At 37.2% G+C, this 27,014-nt stretch overlaps 1 protein-coding gene and 1 pseudogene across 1 annotated transcript in view; one reads left to right on the top strand and one right to left on the bottom strand.

The window, feature by feature from the left end:
- The window catches only part of MOCOS (molybdenum cofactor sulfurase), a 141,447-nt gene extending 115,606 nt beyond the window's left edge, over positions 1-25,841 (bottom strand). The window contains exon 1 of the mRNA XM_072411910.1: positions 25,637-25,841. Within this exon, the coding sequence (XP_072268011.1) occupies positions 25,637-25,787 (151 nt within the window). The 5' untranslated portion in view covers positions 25,788-25,841. The remainder of the gene's footprint in view (positions 1-25,636) is intronic.
- On the top strand, positions 16,456-20,919 carry LOC140331837 (bromodomain adjacent to zinc finger domain protein 1A pseudogene; annotated as a pseudogene).
- Positions 25,842-27,014: the final 1,173 nt, after the last annotated feature.

Below are 27,014 nucleotides of genomic sequence, written 5' to 3'. Positions count from 1 at the left end.
GGTCTCAGTGTTTCCTGAGGAGGTTTGAAAAAATGGTTCGCAAAATGTAAGTAATGATACTAATATGAACTGTTTGAACAGTTTTTTTGAAACAAGGACTATTGTGTTAAAAATATGTGTTATTGTACATGTTAATCATGTTTTAACATTAATATATATAATCATTTGTTACAATATGATGAATGCAGTAAAAGTCCCTTTTTTTATGGTAAATAACCTATGAAGTTGGGATTTGGAATTCCCATTATAAAATTGTAAATCATGTTTTGCTTGGAGATCCCGGCCACAAGCCCCCAAATGTTTTTACTTGGTAGCAAAATTTCTTGCTGTATACTTGTATAGCTGTTAGTTTAGTTGTCCAAGGAGCACAGCCTGTTCTGTAGTTTTTATGCTTTCACTCAACAGTAAATGGTGTGTAAACAAATTATTCAGTGTTACAGGAAGGCACAAAAAACACATACAGATATCAAAACTATGCGTACACAAACACACATGCTCACACTATCTAACCATTCCCAGTGAGTGAACACTGGCAATGTATACAAAAGAACACACTTCGGTTCAGTATGGGCTTTTCACCATTTCCTTGATAAGTAGAACTCAGGCGTTCACAGTGGAAACCGGGTACTTAATCTTGAGTCTTTGTCTATTTGTCTGTTAAAACTTTACATTGGTCCCATGTCATCTCAGATGGAAACCTGTTATCAGGAAAATGTGTGGCCACTCCCAGTTGGTTCACAAATTTTCCACTCAAACTAAACATTAGTCTCTGAGGGAAGCAGATCTATCTGCAAACTCTAGATGGCAGTCTTGCACTTTAATGCCCATTAGTCAGCCATGTCAAAATGTCAATCTGTGGGCCAAAACCAGTTTTTTGAAGAGTTTGCCTTTAAACAATAAGACTAGCTGATGCTAGATGTTGTATTAGGAGTACAAGTAACAATGGCATGCCAAATGCTGCCTCAGTTGCAATACATCCCGCCCTTGATTTTCAGACATCATACACAATATTGTGTAGTTAGCCATCCTAACTACTAATGACACTCACACTGAACATTCACAACTCACTATAAATACACCCACTCCAATGCTTCTGTTTTTCAGAAAGGGTTTGGGTTGTTTGGCAAAGCTCATTAGTAGCAAATCTTGTCTTGTAGCATATCAAAAGGTAATTTATTTTCCTTCCTGTGCCCATCTTGTGGTCTTTTATCTTGCTACTCATCTTTAGGCCACTATCTTCCATTCTCCTGCAGTTCGAATCAGAATGTGCTTGTGAAGTGGAAAACAAAGCAGATTCACTGTTCCCTCTAACAACACAAAAACAGTAGACCTTGGTCCTTCAGCTACATTTTTTCCTCTGCTTCTTGCCTGGCTCTCTGACCAATACTTTGCCATCTACTTGTATCTATTTCTGACACTCCCATAAAATTTCAATAGGAAGGAGAGAAAATTTACTGTTATTGCCGAGTGGAGTACACCTATTTATACAGGTCTGTTGTTATAGAGCTTCACTTTCCACTCTGGATGAGGTTATCCACTAACCATTCAAAGTCCCACTTTTCTGAAGCTCATCTGCTAACACAAATATACCTTGAAATCTTCCTGTCAGATTAACTCTTATTTTTAAATAAGCTTGAGCTTCTGCTTCAAGTGTATTGATCATTGTCTTTATGCCATTGGAAGCAGTAACCTGATACCTGTTAAGACCTGTTCTTTGAGGAAGCCCTTGTAAATACTGGATTCTACACTTCATCTGTGGAGTCTGTAGTCCAACCCCCACCATTCTTTCATATGGTGTACTTTTGTCAATTGGCTTAGAATTTAATAACAGAACTGCCTGTGTCAGGACCCGATCCCACCAAATACCTCAGTGTATGTGTAGGTGTAAGCTTGCGTATCTGGGTCTTTTTTTAGCCCGTTGTATCTTTCAAATAAGTAAACTGCCCGTGGATGGTATGGGATATGGCACAGTCAGTACACTCTAGTCTTCAGCCCACTGTTTTGTACTGTTGCTCTGGTGAAGTGTGATACGTTATCTCCTTGGAGTATTCTAGGACAACCACGTACAACAGTTAGTTTCTGGAGCAAATTAAGTGTTGGAGCTTAATATGCATGTTTGCAAGGATGGACAAGCAAAGGTCCTGAATAGGTGTCCACTGCAGTGCAACAATACCCTTGGATCCCAGGGGACAGGGGACTGAGGAAGTCAATCTGCCAAATCTCTGCAGGCCTCTCACCCTCTTGATTGTCCCAGTGGAATACTTTTGCATAGGCCATTGTAGCACTTCTTCACACACTGCAGTTTGTCAAGTTCATTAAAACAGGATCAACTAGCATAGTTGCAGCCACCCTTGCAATCTCATCTGCCATTATGTTGTAGTCCTCTAAATCTGGTCACATTTGTGTCAACATTCTCCACTTTTATGGTGCCAAAGTGGGCTTCTTTCCAAATATAGCAACAGACGTCCTTTCCTCCTCCCACCATATTTCTATCATCCGGTTATTGGACTTCCAAGCTGTCACCCCTTAAAAACTGCCCATTTTCAGTGTAGATAGTACCATGGGAAGAAGAATTCCTCCTGTAAGGGTCATTACTACAGCTTTTAACTCTGCATACTAACTAGATCCTCCAATACCGTTCTCCTGCAGGACTGTGTTGGTTCTTAGATTGTAAGATGTAGCCGTCCACTGACGCCCAGATGGCGTGACTATGGCTAAACCATTGGTGAACCATGTTGACACATCCTCTGACAAAGATTCAAATTGTGAAGCCTCTTGAATAGGAGATGACTGCAACACAGGGATTTCTTTTTTTGGTAAAGAGGTACTTTTTAGGAGGTATCTTTTCTGAGCCCGTTAGCTGCTTAAACAGAAATCCAATGGGAATTCCAAGCTATCCTTTCTTTTCATTTGGCTGCCAGAGACCCCAGGATAAGCTAAAGTTCTGCATCACTACATCTAGCTGGAATGGAACCCCTGGTCTCACCAATCCTAGTCCTCGGTGCTGTAAAATGGCTTCTTTAGTAGCAAGGAATGCAGTCTGCTGTTCTGAACCTCATGAGAACTCTTTTCTTGTTACATTTTATATGGGTTACATTCTTTATAAACCCTGGATTGTTGCACAACTGTCTCAGGGATTTTCCTTTGTAGCTCAGTGCCCATCATTCCAAGAAATTTCATCTCTGTGGCATGTCCCTGATCTTTGTGTCGATTTACAGGCCATAATTTGTTCTCCACGTGGTGTATTAGAATGTACATCCTCTTTGGTTTCAGAAATCATTATGTCATTGATGTAGTGAAACACACTGGCTTTCGAATTTAAAATGCTCAAATCTTGTGCAATTAGTTCATGACATATTGCTGGCGAGTAAAGGTACCCTTGAGGAAGCACAGTGAAAGTGTACTAGTAGCCATCCCACATCAAGGCCAACTGGTCCTGACACTCCTATGTATATATACACTGCAATACAAGGAGGTCTATAAAAATTAAAAATATCAGGTACTTATCTAAATTTAATAATTCTGAAAAGAAGTTATTATGCCTACCTATAATATATCGGCTGTGTCTGTTTACTATTTGCTTTTTTTCAATTGCCAACCACATTTCAGTAGGTATAGACACTTTAATATTTCATCAAAGCTAACTTTACATGAGTAGACTTTCTTTAAATATGCCTAAGATTTCAGAAACTCTAACAGTTATATACTTATAGCCTTTGGGATTCTTCTGTTTCTTAATGTGATTTGCCTGAAGCAGCAAGCTAAGCAAAGCTCCACTATTAATTAGAGATTCCCAATGTTATTTGAATACAAGTCACCCTGTGGTCATACTATATAAATTATTTGAATGCTATTCAATTTATTCTAGTTGTACAAACTAGCTGCTGTACAAACTGTAGTATATTAAAGAAGGGGAACACAACCAGATTTGATACTAAATATTATAGTCTGAAAACTCAATTTTTAGGGGGATCTAAAAAATGTATGTAATTACTCTACAGTGTAATGTTTTTATTTACATTCAAAGTGAAAAGAAAAGAAGTTCTAAAAAAATAAATCCTAATAATATAGTATGCACATACACATTTATAATTTTGTTGACATGCAGACCTTGCTGATGTCATCATGTGCTGTTACTGCTAGTTTATCATTGTGCGTGATAATGCAAATTTGGTGTTCAGCTTTGGGTCTGTGTCAGATTTGGTCAAATTTGAAAACATTGGACATTTCACTGGACGTGACTAAAACCAAAATGACTGTTCTTTACATGAACGGGCTGGATTGGTTACGGAGAATCCAGCAAGGGTGGTACACATAAAACACTACCCACTTAGGGCTTGATTTAAAAAAACAGGGAATCTGACAATCCTTCAAACAGTCTGTGATGAGAATCTTCTAGGTCCAGTTTCAGTGGCAGTAACTTATTCCCACTGGGATTGCTATGCAAATAAAGCTCTTCCTTAAGTGCTATGATTAGGTCCTGGACTAAAATGGATCTCCATTTTTATAATTCTCTATCATACATACATGCATACATACATTTGTGGTACAAGTCATGTACCCTCTCTTTGTAGGCCTTGTTGTAACAGGTGCTCCTTTACCTTTGCTAAAGATAGTGTTTGCTTAAAGCATACCTAAACGCAACTGATCTGGATGCAAATATCCAGGAAGAATTATTGCTTCAATGAATTTAGGGGAGGAAGACAAGAGAAGTGGTCTAGTGTGATATTCCTGGATCCTTGGCAGTATGAAATGCAGAAGTTAAGTCAGGCAAAGAAGAGTACCCACTAGGTCTGCCAATGTCTGAGACATTATGTTGTGTGCAAGTGTTTAGGATTCATTTCATCTTTATATATTAGAATTGATGGAACCATGGTGAACTTACACTTGGGCTGAACAAAGGCTTTTGTGCAAATCCACTGAGAAAGATTCTAGGCTAATCTTCCTTTGATGGTGACCTGCACTATTGCAGACTTGAGATAGACTGTTACACCTGTTCTCATATTTAGGGTTTTGTTGAACTGTTTGCAGTTGTTTAATTTAAAACAGTTAGACATGAACAGGGTCATTGGTCTGTTATAATATCCAATGAGAGTTTTGTTCTCATAAACACTTGCAACAACTCCAGACTGACTTGACTAGGGAGCCCAAATGGTCAATGGCAATACAATCGAAAGGTATTTTTATCATCTGGAGGGATACCAGCCGACTCAAAAAATAGGATGTTGGGTACATTTTTCACAAAAAACTCAGTCCAGTCAAAATATTCCAGGGAATGTTCCCGTATCTTAGTATTCCTTAGGTGAACTTCAAGTGTAGGAGAATTAGTCAAATTTAACACTGTCAACTGTCATGATCCCTGATAACTCAGGGGACTGTAAATAGCAATGTATGACAGTACAATGGGGAAATTATTACAGTAAAATGGAAAAAAACACTTATCTGACCAAAATTACTGTGGTTTAACCCCCAGTATAATGACCTATATGGTCCTAGTTGAACATCTCATCTGAGCACCAGTAAGATTCTTTCAAACTGACAAATTAGAGAGAACAAATCCTCAGTCTCCAACAGGTGCACTGGAGCCATCTTCATCTTGCATAAGCAGTTTACATTTCAATATTTATTAATGGTTGTACTATGTAAGTTTGTGAATACATAATGCATTTTATTGAAGGTCTAGGATCTGTAATACCATTTACAATTTAAGTGTCTTTCCCAATTTCAGCCTCTCTACCTTACTTAAAATAAATAATATTTTACCTAAATAGAAATATGAAAACACTAATCTTCTCATTATTTAAAACACACATAATAAACCCTGTAGTTTCACTTCAGTCTGTAGGAGGTTGACAGGACAAAGAAAATATTAGCTCTAAATATTATTGTAGCTTATTTTTCCCTACAGACAAAGAAAAAACAAGTGTGAAGCGTGGAGAATTCTTGGCACACAAAAACAACTCATATACATATATACAGGATGAAAAGTGACCTTTTAGTCAAAAACAATTTTTGCTTCTATGTAATAATAATATTATTAATAATAATAATACCAATCTCTCCCTGGTATCTTGCATATAAATCTATTCCTCAACCTCTTTGAGGTGTATGAAGTGGACAAGAACCTAATGCCGCTTCAGCATGAGGTTGTGTTTTTAGGTGACCCACATGTTCTCCCTGTGGCCCCCTACTCTTGCAATTCATGACATATTCCAGGCTTACGGAGTGGCATTAATACCATATGTAGTCAACATGTGTCAATAATCCTTGTCTTGCTAATTACAACATATTTCTTGTTTTTTTTTCACATTCTTGCACTTACTAACAAATCTGCTCTACATTTGATCTTTTATTACAAGTTTATGACCTTTGAATATAATATAATATAATTGTACAGGTTAGTATACAGGAGGAATAAATAAATGTAAAAACCTAAACAAGTTAAATTTTCCATAAATATCTCTGAACTTTGCTCACATTAGTCACTAAGTGGAAGCTGTGCAACTGTTGCTATCCCTCCTAATATTGAATAAATGATTAGAAATGCCACAGCCTTATTTTAATCACAAAGCACCTAGCTTTTTTTCGAAAAGTAAAAATAGAGGAAACAGGATTCATTAGATCCTTTTAGAACTGTCTATTTACAAAATGTTTCATTAGCAACATCAAACTGTGTATTCATGACTATAATGCCTACACAATTTAAACCAAAAGTGATATGTCATTTTTCTGCAAACAGATTAAAGAGGTAATTTCACTAATGCAAACAAGAAATAGCAGCATACTGATACTCAAGCAAATTTCAAAGCAAAAATGAATAAAATAGTATAATTCCACGGTACGTTTGAGAAAAGTAACCGTTTTTTTCTGCAGACAAGAACATTTTGGTTACATTAGGGATATTTTTTAATGTATTTTGAGATATTTGTTTAGATATTTATTTGCATTATTTTTTAGTGGAATATATTTTGTTATTGATGTGAATACATGTAATCCTTGACAATTCCATCATGTCGACAGGCATCATTATCCTGTGGGTAGTATTATTACTTATTACACTTGCAACAGGCAAGTTTTATATATATATATATATATATATATATATATATATATATATATATATATATATATATATATATATATATATATATATATATATACATATATACAGGCATACATATACATACATCCCTCCTAAAAATATAATGGATTATTGGAGTGGAGGAGCTCAGTTATGAGAAGAGATTAGCTGAACTCAATCTATTCTCCCATGAGAAGAGACGTATGATCACCCTATATCAGGCATGTTCAAAGTCTGTCTCGGGGGCCAATTGTGGCCCATAGCCTCTGTCAGAAAATAAAAAATATGCGGCCCTCCATCATTGTTGAACACAGTATAAAATATACGCGTACAACAAAGCTATTTTATATTTCATTTAAGTTGATCAACCGCCTTGCAATTATCAGCCCGTTTTTCGCATTTTCGGCAGGACGAGAGTCCCCATGTGTGCACAGGAAATCCCTTACGTCATTATAGTGGGACCCGCACAGACCACGCCTACTCTGATTTCAAGACTGTGCTCTGCACAGAGCCCGCACTGACACCGGACTCCATGCACAGAGAATCCCTCGCGTTACCCTGGTAGGTGTGTGCACAGACCATACCCACACTAACCCTGAGTAAGTGCTGAATGGTCGGCCCCCACACATTTTCACCTCACCAAATCTGGCCCTCTTTGCAAAAAGTTTGGACACCCCTGCTCTATATGAATATATAAACAATCCGTATAGATAATTACTTCACAATTATTCACTTTGGGGTCATTACAAAGGATGAGGTTGCACTTTTTGTGTATAGAGGAAAAGTGTAATCTCTGCATAAGGAAGGGATCCTCCACAGTAAGGTCTGTGAAAATGCGGAATAGGCTCCCTCAGGGAGTGCTTTTTATAGATTGCTTTAAGAAAAGACTGGGACTGTTAATCCAGGGAACATCCGATTGCTGTCATCAGAAAGGAATTTTTTTCCCCCTGTTTGTGTAAATTGAATTACAGTATATTTATAAGAGTTTTTTTGCCTTCCTCAGGATCAACTATATATATATCTATGCTTTTCAACATATGAAAAGTTAGGCCAAGCTAAGGATTTTAAAAAATGGTAATCAATCATGAAAAAACGTTTATTTTTAGAACCTAGAAATATATTACCAAAATGTATTTTTAGACATATATTTGCACTGTACACAACTATACATTGAGTTTGTCCTGGAGTGGAGGAAAGCCGGGCGCCCCATCTTCTTGCTTCTTCTGGCTACATCACCCAATCTTGCACTGTGCAGGTGCGAGATTGGGTGATGTAGCCTGCTGATCTCTGCACATGCCCACCAATGTAGAAAAAAAACCTTTTGCACATGCCCAAATTTGGGGACTTAAATGCACACACACTTTTGCCACAACTATTTCTACTAAAATATAAACTATAACCTTATGTAATTATTTGGTTCTGAATTTTGACAGGATGCTGTGTTTAGGCACTGCCAATATGGGCAGCTGTGAATCCCAGAATGTGGCAAAAAGAAATATTAGTTTTACAAGTTATTAGAAAGCGAAGTCTAAACATATCCAGACAGATGGTCTGAGAAAACCATGGTACCATGATTACCATGGTACATTCATAGGACTTAGACAGATATAATCAACAACAGAAATCAGGTCTAGAAGATCTATATGCGTGTCATAATGAACCATTTCCTTTTATTCATTTTTAAGGATGGCTACCAATCACTGCGGCACCATGGCACATGTTCTTTAGTCCACAGAAAATGGTTTCTACCATGATAAAACTTGGTGGTTGTGTTTGTATCCTAGTGCAAAATTCCTAGTCCTCCTCTGGTTAACAGATCTATTAGAATAAGACCAAATTGATATGCAGTCATGTAACAAACGAGTTACACCCTATGGAAAATATATGACTTTTTCAGGATATTTAGGCTAGCAAACATTAGATCTTCATTCAAATAAAGGTAATTTATTTATTAAAAATAAGAAACAATTTTCTTTTTTAATAGGCTAACAGAAAACAATATATATATAAGTGTAATGTGGAAATAATAGGTACACTCTTTGCCTTGGAGGCTAGTATTGCCTTTAGCAGAAATTACAGTACTTGTACATGTACATAACTGACATCAACAAGTTTGTTGACCAACCACATAAAAATTATTTCAGCTGCCAAATGGGGGTTTCCTTGCATGAACTGCCAACCTAAAGTGGAACGATATACCAAATGTACGTGTGCAAATAGGCAATATGTGTCTTTGAATATTACCTGCCTGTTTGCATTCCCCACTCTGTGGCAGTGATTGCTTTCCCACCAAGGAACGTTTAAATGAATGTCAGATTGACAAATTTAAAATCTACCCTATAATTTTAAACTATATTTATCAATATTATATTTTGTATAAGCAACTGAATGTCCTCCTAATCATCCTAAAAAAACTAAAAAACCTACCAATGTGCTGCCAGCAACAGAACTGCTAGCGTGACATAGCAGCGCCTAAAAACAAATACTTTACACTAAGCTAGATACAAAATAACAAAAACTGCAGGAGGCATAGGTGAACATAATTTGGCTATTTATCAAAGAAAAATGACTGTGCCAGATGGCCATCACATGCCAAACTGCCTGAAAGTGACCCCATAACAGTTATGAATATCGCAGAAATCTCCTGGACTATATCCATTCCAGCAAACCTGGAATGGATATAGTCCAAGACTTAAAACATTTGCCAAATAATAGAAACAGATTTGTAAGAACTTGGGCTTCTTTGCAGGACCAACCAGAACTCAGCAAATCAGCAGTTGTTAAAAAGCTTTTCCCACTTGTATAATATTTTACGCATAGTGTAATGAACAATTTCAAATAGTGCCTGATTTATTAAAGCTCTTCAAGGCTGAGGATAGGTAGAGGATACACTGTCATCAGTGGACCTGGGTGATCCAGCAAACCTTTGTTAGCAAATGTTTTCAATCCTGGTACAGATGTATTCCATTTTTTTTGATCACCCAGGTTCACTGGTAAAAGTGTATCCTCCCCAGTCTTGGAGAGCTTTAACTAACCACAGCCTTTTTTTCTGAGAGCCTTAGTGAGCTCTTTTGAGCTTGACACTATACACACATGACAACAAAGAGAACACCAGACTCTAAAAATAAGACAGATTCCTCTTCAAGTATACCACAATCTAATATTTGTCTATTCAATTTTGTTGAAAAATGCAATGAGTTCAAAAGGGTGTACCAATTTTGTCATGTGACTGTAACCTTAAGGTACATGGTCAGTCCTAGAACCTATTCTTATTGACAATGTGTCAAGATAAGGGTTCTATTTATAAGTTGGTAAATCTAAAGCTGCATACACACGTGCAATTGTCGTTGGAAAGGATCTTTCCACGATGCTGCACGATGCATGAACGAGTGCTGTACATACAGCACCGTTCTGCTCTATAGAGAGGGGAGGGTGAGAGTGACGGAGCGGCATCCTGCTGCGCGCTCTCCCCCTTCCTTTGCATTAAGATTGTTCGTCGTCCATGGATCTGCCAGAACAGTTGTTCGGATGATGGATGACAAGTGCTGTACACATGCCAGATTCTCGTCCGATATCAGCCCTGAGCCGATTATCGGGCGAAAACCATTGGACGTGTGTGTGTACATAGCTTAACATTCTCCAAACATTCTCTGGTAAAGAATCAATCTAAGGGCAGTGATTGATTCTCCAAATAATGTTTGGGAAATATCATATTCACTTATTTACAGTTAAACACATCTCTTAATTTTAAAACTATATTTACCAATAGAATAATTTGTGAGAACAAATTATTGCCCAGCTAATGACCCCAAAGCTAGAAATGTGCTGCCAGCAACAGTATTGTTAGTATGACATGGCTGCGCCTAAAAAACAAATACACTAAAATACATACTGAAGGACATAAACTGCAGGAGGCATAATTAAATATAATTTGACTATTTACCAAGGGAATACATTTTAGTCAGTTGACCATTACATGCCAAATTGCCTGAAGTTAGTTCCATTGCAAAGTTTATGAATGTCATTGAACTCTGAGTTGGAAGGCTTACAGTTCATGCATAGCGATATTTTGCTTTTTTACTACCAACAAGTCATAAGAAAAACTAACATACAGTAAAAAAAAAACACTACTAAGTCTTGTAGGTATGACTGAATGCTTGGCTAGTTAGTAACAAGTACTACAACAAAACTGGGGTATCCAACTGTTTTTTTAAAAATCAACATTATATACTTTTTATTAATATTATTCACAATATTAATATTACTTCTCTATGTATCCTAAATATATTATACAGCACTTTGTATTGAGGTAAAATCACAAAACAAATAAACAAGTACTTTATGCTTAATATAGGAAAGCAAGAAATGGGAAGGAATGTAAGCATTTTAAATGCCATTTAAATTAATACTATCTCATAGTTGTCTTCCAGCCATTCCTGAAAACGGTGATGAGTCTTCTGATTCCTTAGTATACATTGGGGTTGTGATACAACAGATGCATGTTGCCTTGTGGTTAAAGTGTGGGTACCTAATTCCTAACATGGATGTTAGCACAGAACATACTATCATAGTCATTTGAGTAAAACATACTGGCTGCATGTTCTAGACAGGTACATTTAGTGAAAGTGTATTCCTGCATCTGAGATCAAAGAAAATAATTATATTTTTGTTTAGTAGGTAAAACTAAGTGTAAACAGGACTGATACAATAGGAAGCGAAAGCACCTTCACAAGTCTATATGCACTATTCTATGAATGCAATATCAACCTTCTTATGCAAGCATTTACCAATTCAATGTCCTTGATTAAAAAATTGACCTAGTTTACATTATAAAATTTAATAAGCCCTATTCCTATTATGGGGTCTCACCACACAGCACTACAGTACGTATTTCCAGGATGGGTGAGGCTCTATCTGCAGAATGCAATTGTCAATTTCCAAAGTCCTGCTGTATTCAGAGGTCCTCAGAAATTGAAGAAGTAGTCCAGTCTGACCTGCCAGCATCTTATTTTAGGTTCTTTTCATTTTGTTTTTACATATACATCTATTCACCTAGCCTAGAATCTGGTTAAAATAGGCCTTTTTCTTGATTTCTCAAGGTGTGTGCATGTAGACTTATTATTTTATTATTCATTAGTATTAAATTGCCTGCCTGCTTTTGTTAGTTACACATAGACTGACTACCTTACATGTACTCCTAGAGCTGGTTAGTACTATGGCTTTGAGGTTAATGTGCATTTTACCAGTCTCTGACACTGTTGACCTTTTACCATCGAGTACATTCATTACATTGAATCAAGCAATGCACATAAACGGGAGGGTGTGCAACAGTTTGGTACCAAAGTGTACTGGTGAGAACATCATCCAGTTTTTTTTTTCTACAAAAGCTAGTTCTTTCTTAGAGAAGGCCATTAATTGTCTGCATTAGGGTATATTTAATTTTTTTTCAAAATTTCTTTAAATTCCATCCTTGTAAGAACAAAAGTCACTATCCAAGCCTATCTTTCCAATTCATAACACAATGTGTTGTCACATTAAAGGCTTTTCTTTTTTTCAATTTCTCTCCTCCTCCAGCACCTAGGAAAGTGTTAATTATCAACCCTGAGTCCATGGAAGAGACAGCACAGACTTCAGTCAGGCTATACAGTCTAACACAGACTGACATTTCTGCTCTAACAGAGAGATAATATAACTAAATAGCATAGCATAACTAAATACCAGCACTCACATCAATCCCTGAGAAGTAAGACCTTTCTCCTATAAAAATTTACAAAATGGATTCTGATTCCTATAAATGCAAATTTCAAACTGGTTCTTTTAAAAATAACTTATTCACACTTAAATAAAATAATTTAGAATTAAATAAAAGGAACCTCAACACACAGATACCCATGCATTACCATTTGTTGTATTACCATGTGGTGCAAGACAGAAGTGAATCAATTTACACATACTGCAGTATTGTTGAAACCAAACTACTTATAGAAAACAAAGGGTGCTTTGCACCCTTAGGTTAATGGCCTAGAGCAAGTATATGATACTGTATATGTCTTTAATTTGACTTTTCTGATCTGCAAATTAATTCTGGTACAAAGCCAGTACATTAAAATGTTCATGGTATACTTATGGTACTTATATTTCTAGAAAAATATAGGGGCAATTACCTGTATCAGGTACAGAACGTATACCTTAAATCAAGAATAGAGTATTCAGAAATGTACCTATACCAGCGTAGCATAAGTAGAGCTAAAAGCCAAAGGCATTTTTATAAACAGCCAGCCACCTTTGTCCAATAAGAGAAAAGATTAACATCCTAGCCAATTCAAAACAAATATATGCGAAACATATAAAAATATTTTTATTATAAACTACAGGAGGCATAATTGAGTATATTTTGGCTAATGAGCAAGATAGATTCAAAATAGATTCCAGCCATGTAGCCATAGGGGTATTTGTTAAACCTGTTGACTACTGGGGGTGGATCATATTTGGCAGTTTAAATTTATATAGACAGTTTGTTTTCCCAGTACACAATTATAAACAAATACTTTATTAGAACAATGGGATTAATTATGTTGTTTTCCAACCTATACTATATTGGATACTATTCTAATTCCCAAAATGATGTTATGAATGACAAATAAGGATTATTGACCCCCTAAGAAATGCCAAGTAAGTATAACACAATGCAAATACAGGTAGACTGGTGTGTTGAGGAACAACTCTTTGTTACTACTGTCTTTCCTGTGTTTCTGACCAAACAAGAAGTTAGAAGAAACTCTAACGAATCACATACAGGAATATAAACACTTTTTCAGTACAGATTTCCCACTGTTCCCAGTAGTGCATCACAGAAAGGGATTTGATTTTATACAGAAGCATGTTTTTTTTTAAATATTTATTCAAGATACTGAAGGAGATACAACAGTGTAAAACATAATATAATCACAGGGCTACAAGTTCGCAAAAAATTTACAAGAAAGCATTGTTAGGAGGCGCCCTCTGGGCGTAAGTACCCAAGCAAAACCTCACTGCAGGAGGGCGAGTGCAGTCTATTCCCTCCGGCGGCTGCACTCACGGTAGCACTGGGGATGCAGGATCAGTACACTGTAGGTTGCAGCATCCCTGTACCCGAGGTTTCCCTTGGCATCCTCTGCACTGAGGCTGCACAGTGGAAGTGAATTGATTAGTGTGCAGCTGATTGCTAAATAGTTCCTATTAACCCCATGCTGTCATTGGCTGCTGGGGCTTTAAAGTCTCTCTGCTCCCAGTCAGGAGTGCCTTTTATAGCATCTGCTGGGCTGACCTGTGTTGGAGTGTTTTTTTGAGTTTTCCTGTTACTGACCTACGCTTGTTTTCTGATTTCCCATTTGAACTCTGCCTGAACCGACCTCTGCTTGTGACCCCGACTCTGTTATTTGCTTCACCCCTTGTACTGCGCGGGATGGACTGATCTTTGACCTTGGCTAGTTTTTTGGATTCCTGTCTTCTTATTCTGCATTCGTGGCTCTGTACTTTGCATTTAGTGGGCGTCGGAGATTTAGTGAATCTCCAGACACCATCCGTTGCGCACCAAGTCCTGGGGGCAACCGAGTGCTGGAAGACACAACCAGTCTCCCGAGGCTGAGCGGTGGCTGCTATAGGGGAAGACTGCGGCATAGATTGGGGGATTGGTATCTGAGGAATACCGACATAGAGCCCAGCCTTACAAGCATAAACTAAGATTGAAACAGTTGAAAGGAATACACAGGGACAGGGATAATCCTCTACTACTTTACTGAAGAAGTTTCTGGTTTGACAAACACAATGCTATGACAAATGAACAACTTCAAATCTAAACAGCAACTGAACGCCTATTGTACAGAAAATTCTCTACATTTTAATGAAAGTCAAGTAAAATTAATCCACACACCTAAATGAAAAGCTTGGAAGGCTTGGAAGGTAGTCATTTACTGTATGTGACTTCCTTATTTTACTGTACACGAGTAATAAATTGCCACCTGTTTTTATGGTTTGGAAATTTTTTGACCACCTTATAATATACTCTTAAGTAGGTGCAATGATTTCCACATAGGATTAGCTATTATACCATGAACACAATCCCATGTGTAAAGGTATGGAGAACCGGGTTTAGCGTAGCTTTACAAATACTTGTACACATTTAAACCATAAAATTATTAATCCTCAGTAAGAAAAAATTAAACAGGATTTTGGAGATTTGATTTAAGGAATCTATGCAAGTACATGCAAAACAAATGTTTTGGTTTACAATTACAAATTAAAATGCACATAATTGTTTTGTCCAGATTGCTGTGCAAATAGACAAATATAATTTTTTTAAAAATTCGTTATTTATAAATACATTACTTTATATAAAGTCTTAGAGATATTTCTGAACTTGAAATGAAAGTGGAGATGGCTCCAGCTGTTGTGTTTTAGGGTTTAGACTTGTCAGCATATCAGCTGTGCTGGAAGCTCCAGCGAGCTTCCCAAGAAAATGTATTATTATTTTGTTATAGAAATATTGATTACACTAGGGCCAATGGGCTATTGTAGTAAACTGATACTTCTGTATAGTTCTAGAAGCAAGTGTCCAGGCCACTAAAGGGATCCAGAAAAAGGACATTTTTTCCCAATCTTTACTACTAACTATTGCATTTGAAAGTTAGTTGTACGTTTCACTTAGCTAAGATCAAACCAAACTAAAATCTAACTGGTACATTTTAAGCTTGATTTAACTTAACTGCAGACAAGCAGTTAAATACACAAGTACATATTGTGAGCTATCTGAAGCATGTACTTTTGTTCAGTTTTGCTAAATGTGAACCAGAATTCATGACAGAGCATAGGAGAGACAGAGTAGTAGTCAACACCAACAGTTGTGGGATGGCCAGTGCACTACCCTTCGCCTGCAGTTCTTGGACTATCAGCAGCTTGGCGTATGCCTTGGGCTACTAAGACAATGGGACAGGGAATAGCTCTTTTTAACTGATTAGTTCTTTTAAGGACCCAGCTTCTTGAATACCCCCAGGGATGCTACCAGGACCCACACCTCTGTTTTCCTGTTGCTTATATTGGGTTGACTGTCAGTATCACTAGGTACATCTCTTATCTTGCTATCTTTGTTACAAATGTTTCAATGAGTGGCTTATGCACTTATACCTACTGCGTTAATTTCAATGCCACCCAAGCCTTCTGCCACTTGCCAGGCCAATACCTTAGTATTCCTGTCAGAATCTCTGGATTTCCTGCCTACCCAGACCTCCTCCAGCTGTCTGCAACCAGAAGTTCCCGGCAGGACTGGCAGAGCGCGAGGCGATCACCAGGGCAGCTGTGTAGGAAGGAGCGCGGAATACTGGAGATCACATGGTGCCATGCCGCTGCTACACCGGAAACCATTTATCGGAACCCCATCGCCCGCGGACCTGGACCCTACCGAACGCCTCTTCTACTGCCGGGTGACCAATGAGGTGTTCAGGGATAACGATGAATTTTTTGAGTGTACTATCCTATGCAACAGCCTTGTATGGAGCTGCTTCTTCACTGGAAAGTCTGGACTCACCTATAAAGAAGGGCTTGAATCTGAAAAAAAGGTAAAGAAGAAATTGCAGAATTTCTCTAATCCCAGAGCAATGCCAGTGCTATATCTTGTGACACTTGCCAATCATCAGAAAGTACCAGACCTGTGCGATGATATATATGAATATGTGAAGGAACACTTCTGTGTTGGTGAAACAGTTACTATTGTGAGAAACAGTGGTGCAAGTTTGGAGTGCAGAATTTTGGAGAGCAAAGACCCTCTACAGCAGAATGGGATGACAAATGGTCATGACGTCAATAGTGAAACCATTTTAATTAGTGATAGCGATGATGACGAGCCCACAGTACCGGAAAGCTGGAAGAAAATTGGGCCAATCAATCCAACCCTATTCAAATACAAGCCTGTAGTTGAAGCTATGTATGAATCTGTTACCGTCCGACAGTGCGAAGTCAGTCGAAAGGCTTTCCTGTTTTCTAAAGACAGACTAAACTATTTCCTAAAGCTGCACTGTGAAATACAAAAAGGAAATGTAAAGCCTAAGGCAAATACAATTTCGAAGTATCAGATCTTAGAGAAGAATTACTTTCATTATTTTCCTGATGAGCCTAGGTTTGAGATGTTAGCAGACAGAAAACCTCCACCAAAGGAGAATGGGATGACTCCCAGACAAACCCTGCTCGCTGCTGCAAAGGAACGAGAGTGACTCATGCAGCACAAGAGGGAGCTCAGAGCTATGGAGCTGGAAAAAGAGCGATTGTGACGGGAACACACTGAACGTATTAGGTCCAGAGCCAAAGAAAGACTAGAACAAATTCAGCAGAAGGAGGAAATCAAGAAAATTACTGAAGTTGCAAGACTAAAGTAAAGAGAAGCGAGAAAGAGTATTAAAATAGAAAGGGACAAGGAAATATACATAACGCTTAAATATGTGGAGTAAACAATGGGATGATATGGAGTGTTATGACCTTAAGGAGCTTCCTGCTGCCATTCCTGTAAAAACAAGACTTCTCCCACAATGCTTTTGTATGCTCCTATGGTTTCTGAGTTTCTTCATGCATTTAGAGAGCTGTTTGATCTTAAAGATGAATTTCCAGATGAAATGCCCTTCGATATGCTTGAAGAAGCTTTGGTTGGCAGTGATCTAGAAGGCCCCTTGTGTGAACTGCTGTTCTTTTTCATGAGTGCCTTTTTCCAAGCTATGTCTGAAGAAGAGGCAGAAGCAGCAAAAGTCTAGATAACAGAGGCTGAAGGCAAAAGATTAACAGAAGGGCACGGACTCTGCACATTATGCTCTTTTTGCTGTAGCCTGTTTGGCAGCAGCTTGGTCACAGTTAAATCATGTCTGCAGTCTAAAAGAGCTGGATCTAGATAACTGCACACTTTTAGAGATTCTTCGTCTTCATATTTTGTCTTCTGGAGCTGTCTAGTGCCAAATATCGATCCCTGTATGGAACTTCACCTCAATAACCCTGCATCACTAAAAAAATTGACCACTACTTCTCTGTATTCATTGTCACCTGATGAAAAGTTGAAGATTCTCCACGACCTGTGTGGCAAGCTGCTTACACTAGTGTCCACAAGAGACTATGTTGAGGATGGTGTGGAAGAGCTAAGAACGGCAAAGCAAGAATTCAGAGAGCTAAAAACTGGACAAAACAGTGAAGAGGCTGCTGCCAGAATTCATAAGCAAAAATAGGAGTGACTTAAGGAACAAGAATAGAAGATGAAGGATAAAGAAGATAAATTGAGAGAAGATGAAAATAAGGATGTTTCTAAAGAAGGAAATTAGGTGCAAGAGGAATTGCAGACTGGAACTCAAAATAAAGACATCAAAAATAAGGATACAGAACAAAAGGAGCAGGATGCAGCCACTGAAGAAGAAGAGGTGCCATCTGCTGGCAAGAAAAGAAAAGGTATACAAGGGCAGAATGGCTCCAAAAAGAAGAACAGAGATTCGCTGAGTAATAAAGAAGGTGAACCTGTGGACGAGGCAGAACAGAGAAAGAAAAAAGAGAAACGAGAGCAGGAGTTAATAGAGAAAATTTAACAATTCATAGCCTGCACGAACATTACACCTCTAGGCCGAGACTGCTGGTACAGACGGTTTTGGACTTTTTTCTCTGTTCCGGGACTGTTTGTGGAAGAGGACTATACTGAAATTCCTGATGACATGCTGCATTCTGATTGTCCTGCCACCCATCGAGAACCAGAAACAAATTCTGCAGTCAATGGTCATGATGGCTCTGTCCAGGAGGTAAGGGAGGAGCCAAAGCCTGTGAACAAACCCAATCACTGATAATATTATAGCTCAGTAGAACAGCTACAGCAGCTGATTGAGTGTTTGAACATTCGAGGGTACAGAGAGCGCATGTTGAAGGACATATTGGTACAAAAGAATTCAGATGCTGAGTAGCTTTCCAGCTGAACGTTTCAGTATTTCAGAAAGTCCTCCACCTGAAGATGCAAAAACTGGTCAGAAAAAAAATCAGTAAATACAGAACTAAGCTAGAACTAAGGCTTTGTGAGCTTCTGCTGGACATTAAAGATTGCATCTACCAGGGGAGTCTTGGTACTGTAAAGGTATCAGACAGGCAACTGTAGAGGGCAACAATGGAGAAATGTTCTTATGAAATTTTAGATGAAAATTCAAACACCAAATCCATGAAAGTAGAAGACAATGATGTGGAGGATATGGAAGTATTTGTCAAGCAAAGCACTAAAGCTGGGTTGCAAGGTATGAAACATGAAGAGCAAAGTGTCCTATCTACAAATGACAGCACACCACACCTCAGTAGCTAACTGTGTCCAGTATCTATCCCAAGCATTACTTCGAATAGAGCAAGGTTAAGAACGCAAGTACTTAAAGGCTCCCCTTGGGGATGCAGAATATACTAAGAAAGACTCAAAATCAGACAAGAAAAAAAGGAAGAAAAGAAGAAAAAAGAAAAAAAGATGAAGATCAAACTAGGGAAAAAGATGATGCTAGTGATAGTGGACACATTCAGGGGAATGTACTGGATCAATGGCGGGAATCATTACAGTCATCTGGTAGCTTGTCGAAGATCTTCCTTCATTTGGCTACCTTAGAGCGCAGCATCTTGTGGTCATGTTCTAATCAGAACTTTAGATGTAAAGTTTACCGTAAGAAAGGAGATAGTGAAAACATGCTCTTGTGTATTGGCTGTGAAAAGGGGCACCATATCTACTGTGTACAACCCAAACTAAAGTTTATTCCCAACAGTGACTGGTTCTATCCTGAGTGCCGACCTAGACAACGATCCAAAAGACCTGATCGTAAAAGGCCTTCCATGGATAGTGATGTGGAGAATTTCACAGAAGAGGCGTTACGGGGAGATTCTGAAAACGAGGAGAAAAAGGAGGCAGCTATGAGGAAGAGAGTAAAATGAGGAAAGGAACAGCCAAAGTACAATTACCTTTAAAGATAAAAGGAGGCAAAACTACTGGAAAGCCTGGACCTAAAAAGGTATCCTGAAAAGTCAGTCGGGAACTTCAAAAAATAAGCAAGGTACTCAGAAAACCACTCCCCCTTCTTCAAGGGGAAGAGGAAAAAAAATAAATTCAGCCCCTCCACAGGAGAAGAGAGGGCGTCAATCTGTGCACACTTCACGGCCAAGTACTGATGCCCATTAAACAACTCTGCTGGAGCTGGTGTCAACCCCAGGTCGTGTACGGGGATGGAGGGAGAGGAAGAAAGATCAAATCTTTTGATAACACACCCGTGGGCAGCTCTTTTGCCTTCCGTCCATTTAGTTTGGATAATGTTGAACAGACTCCTAAAAGAAGGGAAAAATCTGAGGAGATTACACCTACACAGAAAGGCAGAGGAAGGGGCAAGAAGCGCTTGTCAGATCCAGAAATCTCTTCAAATGATCAATGAAAAAAGAAGAAGCTCTGGGCGACATCAAGGTGTACACAAGTTATCTGCTTGTGAACAGTTGGTGGTGGAGTTGGTGAGGCAGGATGACAGTTGGCCTTTTATGAGACTGATTTCCAAAGCCCAGGTTCCTGATTATTTTGAGATTGTCCAGAAGCCGATTGCCTTAAATATAATTTGTGAGAAAGTGAACAAATGTGAATACAATTCGGCAACCGAATTTGTAGAAGATGTTCAGTGGATATTCTACAACTGCTTTGAATATAACCATCTCAACAGCAATGAAAAGCAGGGGTTTGGTTGCAATCCTTCTTTATCAGTCAGACTAGAAAACTAGGCCTGAAGGTTTCTTGTAGCAAGCCGAACATTCCTTCTGGACCCTCCGAAATGTCACGTATCTGACGACCTGCTGGTTTTTATCATTGAGACTTTTGGGGTCATGGTTTTCTTTATTGCAGTTTGTTTTCAGAATAGGAATCTCCTGATGAACTAAATCACCAACTGTTACTCAGCCATGTCAAGCAATAAGTCCAGCCGTCTTCGTAATGACCAAGCTCTGATTTTTTACACCACACAGCACTCAGGATGATTGCAGCAAAAACTGCTAAATAGGGTACAACCACGTATGTGTATTTTATATAAGTATATATCCTGTATATGTAAATCAGATTTACTACTGTTGTTTTGTTTTTTGGGGGTTTTGTTATTTTTTTGCTTGTTTATAGCTGAAAGAAAAATGTTTAGACTAAATCTGACATTTCAGTTTTTGGTTGCTAAAAGCAGGTTGAATAACCCACCAGATCCTCATCTTTTTGGCACTGATTTATTTAAAGAAAAGTTCCTTGATCTAATATGAGGGAGTTTCATTCAGTCTTGCAGCTGGATTCTCATTTTATCAATTTATTTTTTTAGGACCGAGAATGCAGCAGCACGCGTGAGACTTCTGCTTGGCTTTACAGTAAGAAGTAGGGCTTAGAACCTCAAGCAACTAGTGGTCCAGAAAGAAAAAAAAAGCAGTACTCTGAAATATGTACTGGTTGCGAGTGTACCTATCCATCACGTTAACCTGAACAACACTACTTGATTAAATTCAGTGGGGTATATTTTTGTGGGATGACATAAGTGCTGAGAGTATTTTTGGTTATTCTAGATATTTATTTAGTATTCAGAAGAAGAAATTTGTGAATTTTTTGTTTGTATTTATGGAACTTTTGTACCTCAAGTTAAAGTATTTGTTAAGTAAAATATTTTTTATGTCTTAAAAAAAAAAAACAATAATCTCTGGATTAGGTGGCTCATAATGACCGATTCTGTCTGAGAACACCAAAGCTGCCCCTTTACCTCCTCCCTACAAAGTCCATATCACAAAATATTATTTACTTTCCAGAAACACATAATAGTTTCTGGGAATGCTAGGAGCTGCTGCTATTTCTTAATTAGAATGCATTGATACAAATCCTGTGGGCTCCTATTACAGATTTGTAATAATTAGTTTCTGGTGTCAATCCATTAGGCCAATTAGGTATTTTACCTGTATTATTAATTTATATTTTTTTACCATAATATTTAATTTACATATCCATAAATATTGCTTTGGAATACACGGTATTGTATTAATAATAAATAGAAATGATCAAATGAAATGATTGTGAGTCTTGATTTATTATGAATTGATATTCACCTGTATTTGTTCTACTTTTTGCTGTAACATTGCTCAGAGGCTAGCAATATTTTAAATACTCACAGATTTTGAGCAGCATTATCACCAAGACCAAACTATCTGCCTTCAGCTGCAGTAGAAAAAAAAGTGGCTCCCGTTTAGCTCTTTGGTTGACAATGATGTTGCCACTTGTCATGGCTTTGGAAGGATTAAAATAAGATCATAGCCATTTCAATTTCTTGACATCTCAACAGCAATTTAGAATTGTATAGTAAAAGTGATCTGAACAGCTGAAGAGCCACCTGAACACTTTTAAGGTATTCACAGGGTGTGTGAACTTAGTTTTTCTTTTTTTGCAAGGCCAGTGATCAATTAAAGTGTGTGTATTTTTATGGAAAGCTCAGAGATCAGGTTTAACTTTACCCATGCAAAAAAGTACAGTGGTGAAATTATGACACGCAGTCAATTCACAAAGCTAACACATCATAAGGGTACTTATTTTATTAAACTAGATAGACTATTAGTTATGTATCTTTGTGTTAAAGTTGTGCGAACAAACCTATGATAATTTAACTATTTTTTTTTTAAAAAGTGTGTCCTTCTAAAACCAATAAAATCAAGTTGCAAACTGCAGCTTTTATCAACTAGTCAAACTACCATGCCATTTAAAATAACTGCATTAAGAGGTTACTGAAATACAAAGGAACTTCTAAGGTCAGATCAACTAACTGGCCCTTCCATTGGTTCCATAGTTGCAGATTTTTATTTTCAATTCAGTAAATAAATTAGAAGTTATTTCCTCAAGGTTTTGGTTTACTTTTTTATGTAATGTTAAACCTAAAAAGACAGTTTAAATGTCATGGGCTTTTGCTTTCAATCTTGCAAACTATTCTACCTTGGCCATACAGTTTACCGACACATCAAAACTTGTATTATTTGTTTCCAGCTTAATAGTTAAAAATGTTTAAATAAATTACGTTATGTTTTAAACAATTTTATCTATCAATGTCCATCTAGCAAACCAAATTTAAAATAAAACATGTGCATTAAATATTTCCAATTGTTTTATATGGGTTTTTCAATAATAGATAACAGTCAGAGTGCCCAAAACTGTTTCCAGTTTCCAGCATGAATGCTTTTACCATGCAAGGCACAACATTTCCATACCTGCAAGAGACAATTTGGCCTATTTACTGAAGATGTTTTATTCAGTGATTGGGCATTCAAAGTGAACCCTGCTACAATTTATTTAGAGAAGGTTCTTCCCTTCCTTAAAACTTTTAGGATGACATTTTAGTTTGGAAAAACATGGCCTTCTATGATCACTAGGAGAAGGTCCTAATATTATTTTATAGGCTCACACACACATTGCACATTTTCATGTACAATCTCCATTACATCCACCAACATGGTATATGGACCAGTTTGATTGGATAAAGACTAATGGTATTGTCTAGGTAGGTTCTTCTATTAAAACACTTTAACCAATAAATCCAGAGATCGTACAGTGAGATTACATGACAATGCATATGATGAGCATTTCAGAAAGTGTAGTTAAGGATGTAAGAAAAGTACAGGAAAAAAAAATCATTTTGAGGAAATGTTCCAAGGCAGTATTGTCCTAATAGAGTGTCCCTGGCATTATCTATGAATCAGGACAGAAATGAGATGTTCTGCCAAAGCACATCTGCAGTTTTCCTAAGAATAAATGCAAAGATATAGAAGAATGACACATTACTAGTATTACTTGTTATCTACCAGTTTGGTAGATAACTGGACAATCTAGAAAAGCGGGCATCTCTTGTTATTCCTGGTTTTCTAAGAGAACACCTTCAGAAAACACTTGTACAGTACTATGCATTATTGCTCCTTCACATGTAATATGCTTAGTGCATTGGTTTCACTGTATGATAACATTGTATGACAGCTGGACCATCTGGTTCTAGCTTTCAGTTCATAAAGAATGTCTAGACATGACGTGTGTTTAATTTTACTGGGTTTTTAATGGGGCTGTGTTCGAAAGATTTCCTTCTAGGGGTCTAGTTATAAAGCAGTAAATACGAAAATCCCTGAAACATTCCCTGGTGGAGAAAAATATAATTACTGCTAATAAAACACATGGACCTGGAAGATCATCCACTAAGGAATGTTTCAGCGCATGTCAGATTCAAAGCTTTATAAAGAGACCCCTTGGTCTCCTAGAGACAGAAAAGGGGAAAATCTTAGTTTTGTTCATTAGATTATTCCTCTAGGCCTACAATGACATTTAAATCTGTTTACTACTCAGAGGTGGTTGGTAGTTTTTTCCTTAAACATTCCAATAATTCTACAGACGATTTCTAAAAAATAAAACTATGTAGTATCAAAGAGATTTCTTACCTGCCCACATAGCTCTAATTTACTGATTTGATCACAACTACAAATCAATGAAAAAACAAACTTGTGTGTGAGTTGTTATCTTGTGTATTGATACCTGTTTTGTGTTTGTGGTTTAATGGTGCTCCCACTTTTTGTTATTAGGAAACACATCATATCTATGCAGCAAACAACATAGTATAGTAATGTACACATCTGAAAACATATGTATATTAAGTTTGTTAAAGGGGAAAAAAAGATCAAATTTTTTTTTATAGAATGTGCATGCTTGTTGAGAACTAATAGGTAACATATTATTGCCACAACATAGATACACATTTTTAGATGGAAATCTGTAAGTTAATGTACGGGACAAGATATGTTGCTAATAATTCCTAATGGCACTCCAAATGCAATAGCCAATATACTACAGTGCAATGCTATGTGTTGTTCTGTGCTCTGATTTAAAACAGTATATGCATAAATTTTAAGCAAAAGGGCTACCCTAACACAAAACACAGATTTGTGTCCCTTAGACATTTGTTCTTAGTTTAAATTTCTAAATGTATCTCTACTTTGCTTGTCTATTTCCATAGTTACAAGCTACTAATATAATAAACAGCAAAATAACTTCTATATTTACACGTCTCATACAACATTCTGCAATGAGGGGTAATATAATACATTATTACTAACAATAAAAATAAATATAAATAATAATAATATAAAATACATGCAGCAAACCTATGCTGTAATACTATCAGTAAATTAAATACTCAGAGATTGATGTTTTTTTCTTTCCTAAACATTGCATTATTTCTAAAGATGATTTCCAAGAAATAAATTTACTTCATATTTTGAATCCTAAAATGAGAAAGAAATATGTAAATAATCCACAGAAGTAGATTCAATCAACATATTATATATACATACAGACACACACAAACATGTTTAAATGTCCTTTGGAGAAATCAATATGTTCCTATACTAGTGCCCTATGACATGCTATCAGAATGCTTGTAAGCTGTATGATCTAACTAGTTTGGTTAGTTTTCTTCATCTGCAGCAGTCAGTTTATGTTAAGTATGTATTAAATGTGTTTACCTCCAATCCTGCTGAACTCTTTTTTCCTCATGTCATTGATAGTGCCTTCATAGCCATAATCAGAAGCATTTGCAGAGAGTTTGTGGAAATTAGAAAAGGAAAGGAGATCTTCCAGTGTCATGTTTTTACTGTTAGTGCCTTTCTGCTCCATGTTAAAGTCTAACCAAATCTGTAAATAAGAAACTCGTGAAACAATCTGTATGCAGTGAATGTGTGTGACAGGGAAGCAGGAAGAAGACAAAACTCAGTAGGCGGGATTGTAGCTGTCAGGAGTATAACTTTCATAACTCTACACACACATGTACTCCATAGGGAGCTGGAGAGGGCTGGAATAGGGAGGGCTCTGAGAAGTTTATAAAAGACATGGAGCTGGCTTTGCATGACATTCTAACTAGTACAAAATGAGATGTATTGGATATGGTAAAGTGTTATGTAAGTAACATGATATTCCTGTGTTCGGGCATTGTAGGCCTTTTTTGCAGCTTTCCTTCTTGAAAGCCATGTTTAGTATTATTCATTTGGCAGCATTTGTAAAAACGGCAGTGAATATGACATTCACCAAATACACTCTGGTCAAAACTAAATCACTCTCATTAATATCACATGCCTGATTTTCCAGCACAGAATAAGTGCTGTGCTGAGCGTCAGATTCACTGCTTTATAAGTTGTCCCCTAGAATGGTGAGCTATATATTATATAGAAAAGTAAGGTATAAGAATCTTTTTTGTAAGAAATAGTCCTAAAGTTTAAAGGCTGGATTCACTCTATTGTGGTGCATTGCGTTAATACAGTGCACTGTGACGCATGGTACTGTGTGTTGCAATTCAGGTGTATTGATAGAGTGCCCTGGGATGCCAATAGGACATCATTCACATAATGTGCTGCAGGAATGTGTGCAATAGTTCGCTCTTTGCTGCAAATGCAAAGTAATGTGCATATCATTTTGAATTCAACCCAAATAAAGAGCTGTCCCCATGCAATGCACAATATCCCTTGTCATAAATATGTGGGCATACATATTCACCAGAGCAACCTGTATGTCTGATGATGCCTAGGCTCTAAGAATAAAAGGTAGCAACAATGTAAAACAAACCTTAAAGGGACTCTTTCACAAGATCCCACTAAATTATATTACTGTATAGAAAATAAATATATATACTGTTGCGCCTCAAGATTGTTTATGAATATGTAATCAGATATGTATATGTATATAGAGGTATATATATATATATATATATATATATATATATATAGATGTATGCATAGGTATGTGTGGTTTTCTTTGTACTAGCCATCTGGATCACCTAGGGGATGTCTATCAGTGGTCAACCAAGGAACAATAAACAAAACAAATAATAAAACATGCCAGTGCAGTTAA

This window comes from Pyxicephalus adspersus, chromosome 5, assembly GCF_032062135.1.
Source record: "Pyxicephalus adspersus chromosome 5, UCB_Pads_2.0, whole genome shotgun sequence".
Lineage (NCBI taxonomy): Eukaryota > Metazoa > Chordata > Amphibia > Anura > Pyxicephalidae > Pyxicephalus > Pyxicephalus adspersus.
This window is presented reverse-complemented; position numbering and strand designations above follow the sequence as displayed.